This window comes from Mytilus galloprovincialis, chromosome 9 (assembly GCF_965363235.1).
Source record: "Mytilus galloprovincialis chromosome 9, xbMytGall1.hap1.1, whole genome shotgun sequence".
NCBI lineage: Eukaryota > Metazoa > Mollusca > Bivalvia > Mytilida > Mytilidae > Mytilus > Mytilus galloprovincialis.
In genome coordinates, this window is record NC_134846.1 from 76757575 (window position 1) to 76768656 (window position 11082).

Genomic DNA, 11082 nt, shown 5'->3' on the forward strand with positions numbered 1-11082 from the left:
CAAATTAAGTTAAGAGGGGGGTGTGGGGGTCAGTGAAAAAACTATGTGAATTAAGTTTTTTATCCTTCATTGAACTTTTGACGTCGTCCCTAATGTATATACATTCTTTGTCATGATAATTAATCAGATTTATTTGGGATTTTCAGGAAAGCAGAGAGTGTAAAGTATCCTGAGACATTACCACTGACTTTACCAAACCTGATCAAGTTTGTTTTACATCATACAACACACGACTTGAGGATGGACACAGCAGTTGATGTCTGTACTAAGTCATGTATTGAGAAAAATCTACGCAGAGTATCGGAGGCTATCGTCCTTAACATAAAGAGAAGACAACTGTTACAAAACCATATCGAAAAACTTAAACTACAGTATAAAACCAGACAGACTTCAGTTAGATTTAAATCAGGTGTCAAAGTGTTAAGTATAAGACTAAAGAAAATTGACAAGCAGTATAAAAATGCTTTTATTTTGTTAAAATTTCTTAAAAGCTCTCAAAAGATCTTAGATAAAGACAAATTAAAAAATGTATTAGAAAGTAAAAATAATATAATAATTGAAAAAGATCTTGCGAGTTCTGAAGTCAGATATGAAGTGCATGATGAATTATGATATATAGATTATATTAATTAAATTCTATCTAAATGTGATCAGACATCAGAGAGGTTCAATTTAGATGGAATGGTCACCTTCCTTTCATGATTAGATTTGTAAAGTCTCAATCATTGACTACATTTACGCCTGCCAGAATCACTTGATTTGTTGATCAATATAGAGTGAAAGATTTAGAAGGTTTGTGCAATAATGAATCTGATATGAGTTTGGAATGATTTTATTAATTGTAAATGATCAGACGATATACCCACATTAGTCATATATGATTTAATAGATTACCTTAATAGATGATCGTGGATAAGGGATTTTCTGAGATAATTTGCTCTCTAAGGAGGAATTCTTTTAATTAAGTATAATCAGAAGTACCTTTATTGTGGATTATTTTACATATCATTTAGTATTACATGTATATTAAGAGTCTTCCAAGATTAATAACAAGTTTACTTTCTGGGAACTGTAATTGAAAACCCCTCCTACGTTAAAAAGTGTATAACTGTTTTCAGTTTTGGAAATTGGCAAATTACATCAAATTTCTTCAACTAAGTTTTTGTACACTGAGTAAAGATTATCAATTGATGTAACCCTTGTAAGTTATTTTGTTCATCCATTTGCATTCCTTGAACCACTAACAGGATTATCTTGAAACTTTCAGTAAATCTTCATTGCCTTGTAGCCATGTTCACTCCAGTTTTCCCATTGAAAATCAATGTTATCCTGTTCTTGACCGCTGTATCACTTTATAGCCAATTTGTTTGACCATTAGCATGATAAATCGTGCATAATAGTACTTGTTGATATTATCAATAACTTGTTTTATGTATAAATGTGTGAAATGAAAGGTAAATAAGTTTTTTTAAAAGATAAAACCAAAACTGGCATTAGTTCATTTTGTAAACCATTCATGTTTTCTCATTGCAATATTTTTACTTGCATATGGACAATCAAGCCTTACTGTGATTGTCTGAATGTTTGTGAAAGTGTGGGCGGGTTGCTTGTTTTCATACAACACATTTTGCGAGAGTAATTCATTTTTTGAATAGTATATTAGTTGACAGAAATTCAAAAAGAAAATTCAATTCATGCCAAATATTTGTAAATTTTAAAAAAGAACATTTACAATATATTTGTATTCTGCTCATTATTGTCATCTGCCAAAATGTATGGTTTATAATTGTGTTTTATGAATAATCCTTAGAAAGTTTATGGTTTATTTTCGTGTTTTATGAGTTATCATTAAAAATTTAAAAGACATGTTTTTTAATCATGATATTTTAGTTCACCTTGTTCACTGGTGTCAACGTGATGATCGTAACTGCAATTACAATCATCCCAATAAGGCGGACACAAATATAGGGAAATGTTATAAGGCTGATTATTCACTTTGACAGCTTATTTTCAGATTTGTATTATGTCAAGAAACATCTTTTTAAGCATTGCCATTGAATTACTTTTTCGTTCATGTTGAAAAAGCAACAAGAAGAATGAAAATCGAGATACAAAAAATCACGATGATGATCGTAACTTTTATTTGTTTTTATCAACGATGATCGTAACTGTATGTTCCAACGAAGCATTTTCTGATAATTATAGCTGTTTGGTATGTGAAAAAGTGTACAATATTAGCTTATATTGTGATAATAATTTGGAACGATCACTGAGGGGAGGGTAACGTCCTCATGATTGGTGAGTGCACAAATGGTAATGATTTGGCAAGATTTCGTTTTTAATTTATCGTATTCAATTTCAAAATGCATTTGGGATTAACAACTTTATATTGATTACATATATTTTATACAAATTAGGTATTGGACATTTCATATTAATGGCCAGTTTGGTAAAATGGAGATTTCCCCTACACTTTGTACAAAAAAACCAAGTAGGCACAATAGTACCTTTCGAGAACCTGTTATTTTTGGGAAATGCAGACTTTATAGTTTTTTATAAACAGATATAGGATTTTTAAAGGAGAGGTTGAATAAAAATATATCCTTTTTTAGCTCACGTGGCCCGAAGGGCCAAAGTGAGCTTATGCCATCACTTGGCGTCCGTCGTCGTCAGTCGTCTGTCGTCGTCTGTCGTCGTCGTAAACTATTTCAAGAATCTTCTCCTCTGAAACTACTAGGCCAAATACTTCCAAACTTTAACTGAATGTTCCTTAGGGTATCTAGTTTATAAATTGTATCCGAAGTTTTGATCTATCAACAAACATGGTAGCCATTGCTAAAAATAGAACATAGGGGTCAAATGCAGTTTTTGGCTTATAACTCAAAAACCGAAGCATTTAGAGCAAATCTGACATGGGGTAAAATTGATTATCAGATCAAGATCTATCTGCCCTGAAATTTTCAGATGAATCGGACAACCCGTTGTTGGGTTGCTGCCCCTGAATTAGAAATTTTAAGGAAATTTTGCTGTTTTTGGTTATTATCATGAATATTATTATAGGTAGATATAAACTGTAAACAGCAAAAATGTTCAGCAAAGTAAGACCTAAAAATAAGTCAACATGACTGAAATGGTCAGTTGACCCCTTTAGGAGTTATTGCCCTTTATAGTCAATTTTTAACCATTTTTCATAAATCTGTTATCTTTTACAAAAATCTTCTCCTCTGAAACTACTGGGCCAAATTGAACTAAACTTGGCCACAACCATCATTGGGGTATCTAGTTTGAAAATTGTGTCCGGTGACCTGGCCAACCAACCAAAATGGCCACCATGGCTAAAAATAGAACATAGGGGTAAAATGCAGTTTTTGGCTTATAACTCAAAAACCAAAGCATTTAGAGCAAATCTGACATGGGGGTTAAATTGTTTATCAGGTCAAGATCTATCTGCCCTGAAATTTTCAGATGAATTGGACAACCCATTGTTGGGTTGCTGCCCCTGAATTGGTAATGTTAAGGAAATTTTGCTGTTTTGGTTATTATCTTGAATATTATTATAGATAGAGATAAACTGTAAACAGCAATAATGTTCAGCAAAGTTAGATTTACAAATAAGTCAACATGACCGAAATGGTCAGTTGACCCCTTTAGGAGTTATTGCGCTTTATTGTCAATTTTTAACCATTTTTCGTAAATCTTAGTAATCTTTTACAAAAATCTTCTCCTCTGAAACTACTGGGCCAAATTAATCCAAACTTGGCCACAATCATCTTTTGGGTATCTAGTTTTAAAAATGTGTCAGGTGACCCGGCCATCCAAACAAGATGGCTGTCTCGGCTAAAAGTAGAACATAGAGGTAAAATGTCAAAAACCAAAGCATTAAGATCAAATCTGACTGTGGTTGAATTGTTTATCAGGTCAAAATCTATCTGCCCTGAAATATTCAGATGGATCGGACGACACGTTGCTAGGTTGCTGCCCCTGAATTGGTAATTTTAAGGAAATTTTGCAGTTTTTAGCTCACCTTTCCTAAAAGGAAATGTGAGCTTTTCTCATCACTTGGCGTCCGTCATCATCGTCTGTCGTCGTTAACAATTTTTCAAACATCTTCTCCTCTGAAACTACTGAATGGATTTGGATGAAACTTAGCATGATTGTTCCTTAGATTATCCTGCACAAAGTTTGTGCTTCGATTTTTGATCCGTCAAAAAACATGGCCGCCGTTACTTAAAATAGAACATAGGGGTCAAATGCAGTTTTTGGCTTATATCTCAAAAACTGAAGCATTTAAAGCAAATCTGACATGGGGTAAAAATGTTCATTAGGTCAAGATTTATCAGCCCTGAAATTTTCAGATGAATCAAACAACCCATTGTTGGGTTGCTGCCACTTAATTGGTAATTTTAAGGAAATTTTGCAGTTTTTAACCGGATTTTTGTGACAAAAATGTCGGTTATTGATTTGGGGATGTACGTCGGGCGGTCGGGCGGGCGGGCGGCAATCAAATGTTGTCCGTGCATTAACTCATGAACCGTTCAACCAAAGCTTTTAAAATTTTAATATGTTATTACTGACAACTATACGAAGGTCAAGTTCAATAATGGCGATTTTGACTTTTACCGTTCAGGAGTTATGGTTCTTGAAAGGCGGCAATCAAATGTTGTCCGTGCATTAACTCATGAACCGTTCAACCAAAGCTTTTCAAATTTTATTATGTTATTACTGACAACTATACGAAGGTCAAGTTCAATAATGGTCATTTTGACTTTTACCGTTCAGGAGTTATGGTTCTTGAAAGATTGAAAAATGGAGTTTTCAGTCGTGTCCGTGCATTTACTCATGAACTGTTCTACCAAAGCTTCCCAAATTTTAATATGTTGTTACTGATGACAGAATGGAGGTCAAGTTCAATAATGACGATTTTGACTTTTACCGTTCAGGAGTTTTGGTTCTTGAAAGATTGAAAAATGGAGTTTCCAGTCGTGTCCGTGCATTTATGCATGAACTGTTCTACCAAAGCTTCCGAAATTTTAATATGCTGTTACTGATGACAAAATGGAGGTCAAGTTCAATAATGACGATTTTGACTTTTACCGTTCAGGAGTTATGGTTCTTGAAAGATTGAAAAATGGTGTTTCCCGTCGTGTCCGTGCATTTTCTCATGAACCATTCAACCAAAGCTTTTGAAATTATAATATGTTGTTACTGATGACAAAATAGAGGTCAAGTTCCATAATGACGATTTTGACTTTTACTGTTCAGGAGTTATGGTTCTTGAAAGATCGTAAAATGGCGTTTCCATTCACGTTGTTGCATTTACTCATGAACCATTCAATCTAAGCTTTTCAAATATTATTATTTCAAAATGTTGATACTGATGTCAAAATGGAGGTCAAATTTGATATTGATGATTTTCACTTTCACCATTCATCAGTAATGGTTCTTGTGATATTACCAGGACACAAATAAATGTAAATAAATCCGGTTTGCTGTCGTTGTGACAGCCTCTTGTTGGTCATTATCTTGAATATTATTATAGATAAAGAAAAAATGATCAGCAAAGTAAGATCTACAAATAAGTTAATATGACCAAAATTGTCAATTGACCCCTTAAGGAGTTATTGTCCTTTAATGACAATTTTTCACAATTTGTTCATCATATTTGCTAACTTTAAAAAATCTTCTCCTCTAAAACTACTCAATCAAATTCAACCAAACTTCATTTGAATGATCAGTAGGGTGTATAAAATAAAGTTTGTGTTTTATTTTCTATTTCGTCAAAAAACATGGCCGAAGGCATTGTTTACCAGGTGAGCGATTCAGGCTCTTGAGAGCCTCTTGTTTACTCTAAACTCCTGTCCTGCTTTTTTTTTTCCAAATCCCCGCCCCCTTTTTTCAATATAAAAACAATTGGTAGCTCCCCTTATTGATGTTTTTGGCTTAAACAACTTCTTTGACTAACTTCAATAGTTCATATCATATACCGTAAGGGACGACATCAAAAGTTCAATGTAAGAAAAAAAAGTTAATTCACATTGATTTTGTCGCTGAACCCCCTCCCCTCCTTCTTAACTTAATTTGGGAAAAATTGATTGATCAATATGGATTTATGTACAGTCGATGTCAAATAATCAAATAACCAAAACTTGCAGCAATTCGTGACTGCTAAATAGGATGTTCAATTTAAGGAAAAAACACATCGTAAATTTTGAGTTATGATCATCTTTTTATTAAAACAAGTCCAAGTTACGATCAACCATAGAAGCAGTTACGATCATCATCGTGATTTTTTTAATCCCAATTTCCATTCTTCAAGTTGTTTTTCTATCATTTAGGAAAAACACATTCAATGACAATGCTTATTAAGATTTTACTTGATATAAAACAAATCTGTAAATAAGCTGTTAAATTGGAGAAGTCGACCTTCTAAAATTTCCCTCAATTTGTGTCCGCCATATTGGGATGATTGTAATTGCAGTAACGATCATCACGTTGACTCCAGTGCTTGTTGGATTAGACAGAACTATTGCCAATTTTAAGAATCCATCTACCCCGGCTGCAAGCGAACTAAGATAAATCCTATCTTTAAAAAACTAGGAAATCAATACAGCAACAGACTGAAATAAATAAAATTTTACCTTTCAATTTAAGTTGCCAAAATAATTAGATATTTCTTGATCTGCACCACAAAAATCTTTAACATTTTTATTCCATTGCTTTCAGGGAAAATTACAATAAAATTTCTCCAAATATATTGTTCACTTTAAACCCCTCCAGTCCTTTAAAAAACATTCCAATGATCTCTTTTGTTAGGTAACATGGACCATGCTGATTTTTTTTCATAAAATATATTAGATAAATAGCAACCCACAATCAATAAATATACGAGTGTACCAGCAAGCTGTCAACACTAGTAGATATTTTATTAAGTAACTTCTTCATTTATTTTTTATGGAAGACTGTATGTTGACCTATATATATCTTTGTTATTACTGTGTTGTTGAGTTGCTGTCTGATTGGCATATATCCTATATATCTTCACTTGTCTGCTTTGTCTGCTTTGTGTGTTTATAGTCTATTCAGTGTTATTATTTAATCTATTTATTTTGATTCAAACTCTCTCTCATTATATAAAATTGTACTGATGAAAGATGCATATCATGTTTGCATCTTTAAATCAATAATTTTTGAAAGTTTACATGCACCTAAAACATGTCTCAAATGATATTTTTAACTCTAACTATGTATGGGATATGAAACATTACTTACTTATTGAGTTAATGGTGTTTTTAAGATCATATATACAAAAAAAGTATTATTTTTTGCTTTAAGGATTAATTCAGTAGTGAAGTAAAGCTATTCTCCATTAACAACTTGTATTAATCTGATTTTTATTACTTCATGCTAATTTAATCTGTCCTAGATTTAAATATGTTTTTGGCAGACAGTGAATTCACATTATTGGTAGTATCATTGTGGTGTTTTGATTTCTCAATTTTCAAACTGGAATCCAATTTCCTGTCTAATGGTAACTGTCTAAATGATAATGTTCTACAACTCAACTGAAAACTTAACACTTTCTTTGTCTTGAGAGTGACTATTAACAGTGGAAAATAGATATACAGCTGATTCTGTCTGCGTCTTGGTCATGTGTCACAAACATTCAGATTTACATTATTTTCATAGCTCTTAAAAGTTTATAAGTATCAGCATGGGCTTGATTTATATTTTGTTGTGAACATGACAAAATAAAATAAAAGAGAACATATGATGTTAAATTGCCAATGAGACAACTATACACTGTCCAAATGACATGCATGTAAACATCTAAAAGTCACCAAATGACCTTCAACAAATGAGCAAAAACAAACTTATCCTAACATTAAATAAGCAGAATCCATACAGAATAAACATAGCACTTGATGTTATCTTTTGTTGTTTACAATTATTTATCTATTTAGCCACAGATTTTGTAGTAATTTGGTGTCAATTGATAAATCTATTGAATGTCTGTAATTGTATGTATGCATTAAGGGGCATTATTCTCTTTCTTTATATTGTATCATTGAGATACAATTTTACTAAATGTGTCTTATTCAGCATGAAACTTTATATTTGCTTTAAGCATGCTATCATTGACAGTAAATGTTCTTTAGAAATGTATATATCTGCCATTATCTGGTTAATGATTAGATAAAAGTGCAGATGATAACATCACTTAAGTGGAAACATTTCTCAGTTATGCAGTATTTGAAGCAAACAGTATTTATTTTTGTACATAAAATGTAACTTAAATTTTGTGGAGGATAAGATGATAAAAAGATGTTATTTCTTGAACATTTTGCTTTTAAAAATACATGGCAGAAGATATTATGGAAGGAGGATGGACAGTTTCATGGCAAGACTTTTTTATTTCATCAAAAATGGTCAAACATATTATAATTTGCAGAGGGTTCTCATTTCAGTGTATTTGACCTACATTCAATGATTGGTTGACTTGAACATAAAAAGATGGGTTCCTTTCTGAAGAAATATGTTGATTCATATAAAGAATACTTCAACATTAAAGTACAGAAAGCTTGTGTTACTGTTTGGTTACAATCACTTGCATTTATTTACTGTCAGATTTTGCAATTTTGCATATTTTTTTATGCTAAGGTATTAGGTCTAGAGTTCAGGATCATGTTAATCCTCATGACTTTAAATAACTTGGGTAATGTTTTGCTTTAAGGTTAGAGTAAAATAAACAAGTTTTTTTTTCTTTTACAACCATCACTATGTTCACATTCTTCTTATAAAAATGAATACAAGAAAATGTTCTTTAAATTATTTGTTCCCTGGTATATATTTAAGTTCCTGCTAGTGTTATTTTTGGTAATACAATAAGCAGATTTAATGTTATTTATCATGTCATCAGTTGTCTTTATTGTATGTATTAGTTCCATTATTTATATCTTTAATATGCACTATTATAATGTTCATCAATCCAAAGTCAAATAAATTTATTTTCTTTATTGTGATATTTGAAATTAAAACCAAGTCATTAAAAAACTGTTTTTCCTACTAGTTCTTTATGATTTCATGGCCCTGCAATAGCAGATGGGACTTAAGTGTTACCCTTGTCCATTTGTACTTCCATCCATTGGTTTTATTCTCTAACTTTAGTTTCCTTCATCCTAGTGTTATGAAATTTATATACAATGCTTTATACCACAAAACACAGATCCAAATTGAATTTGGCTAGCTTCATTTTTAGCTTTCTAGAGTTATGACCCTGCACAAAAAGAGGAAAATTGATCAATTTTCTTTTCTGTTCTCTTAAGGTAACACGATACCGAATGGCATATCTCCTGATTTCCAAAATTTTTGGCATACGTGTACTTTGAATCGAGTTACATCGGAATATGTAATAAAAAATGGGGGTCACCATTTTTGTTTTTTTGTAATTTTCATAGGAAAACGTCAATTTTGGCGACAAATTTACTTAGGTATATAGGGGAAATGCCTTTTTTTCGGCTTACTTTTTTAAATTTTCGAATGGATGGCTTTTTCTTATATACGGAGAAAAACAAAAAACTAACATAATATCCAGGATTGCATAGTGAATCCATACACGTATAGAAACTCACATGTCACCATCCTTGTTTTTGAAATAAATGGCTTCAAAGTTGATCGATAGGCCTGGAATTTGACCAAAAACGTGTGACGTTATGGTGTACGGAATATAACGTTATTCCTTCTCAGAGAAATGGAGAAAAAAATATGTGTCGGGATCTGAATGAGTATATTTTATTTTCATTTCCCCTGTCGACGGTCGTAAAGTTCCTAGTAATGCAATATACAATTCTACTGAATCAGATATAATTTTATTTCGTCCTGGAATTTCACTAAAATGAATTAATATTAATATCGTCTGATTTTCACATCAAACGAGCATATACTTGAAACTTGCGTGAACAGGTTCCGTGTGAATCTTATGATAATAGTTCATGCATAAATCACCGGAATTTTGTACACGTTAAATTCGCGTAAATATTTGAAATAATATTATTTAAATAATATCTTTGTTCTAAAATTTGATTAAAACCATAAAAATACCATCAGATTTGTTAAGTTTACGTGAAAATTAAATGAAACATTTCACGTGAGATTCATCCGAATTACTTTTTTTTTTTACTTAGATTTTTAACTCCGTCATATTAGACAATGGTGGTATCATCACTGCATCCCGTGATGCAGAAATATAGTATTTTAAAAAAATTGATTCATTTAACAGTTTTTAAATTGCTCGGTTTGATGGTTGTTTAACGTTCAGTGGCAAATAGTTCATGCATGTTCGGGACGATACAATACAATTTTGAAAGCAGTTGTTTATAAAAGAAACATTTGATGCATCAGTCAAAAAAGATTAAACATTCTGTTATTTGTGAAAATTATGAGGAAAAATAATGATCCTGATAAAATACACATTCCAAAAAAATAAAATAACAAAACTCCAAGAAAAATTCAAAACGAAAAAATCCCTTATCAAATGACGAAATCAAAAGCTGAAAAACATCAAAAGATTGATAAACAGCTGCCATATTATTGACTTGGTACATGCAATACATGTAGTATAGTGTACTCTGCGTGGTGTATCAAATGTGTTACTTGTTTGCTCAGCAAGTCGGACAAACCTTGCAAACTGTTAACCCGAATATTTCAGTCGTTATATATCGCTTACTACTAAGTAAGTAGAAGAGATCGATTACGGGGAGGGACTGAATTATTCGGGTTAGCAAACTGTATGCAAAATTTCACAAATTTCAACATTCTGTCATTTGTGAAAAAATATTTACATAACAAATCTTGAGATCATATATGCATTCTATATAAGTAAAACAATTGCGAAATTTAAAAGTTCCAGCTTGAAATTCAACCTGTATTAGATGTAAGCCGGAGTCTGTACTCTGTGTGCCTTTGTATTTTATCAAAATGCCTAATCCAGCAACCTGTCATGAAACAAAAAAGAAAATCCAGACGATATGCGCACCATAATATGAGTAGTAACACCAGGTACATAGTTTTAAAGCTGAAGCAAAA

The 11082-nt window shown here is 31.9% G+C and overlaps 1 protein-coding gene across 1 annotated transcript in view; it reads left to right on the forward strand.

Annotated features, from left to right (window-relative positions):
- Nucleotides 1–6672, forward strand: part of LOC143045989 (thioredoxin domain-containing protein 11-like) — a 39968-nt gene extending 33296 nt beyond the window's left edge. Inside the window, exon 14 of the mRNA XM_076218898.1 lies at nt 147–6672. Within this exon, the coding sequence (XP_076075013.1) occupies nt 147–612 (466 nt within the window). The 3' untranslated portion in view covers nt 613–6672. The remainder of the gene's footprint in view (nt 1–146) is intronic.
- The last annotated feature ends 4410 nt before the right edge of the window (nt 6673–11082 follow it).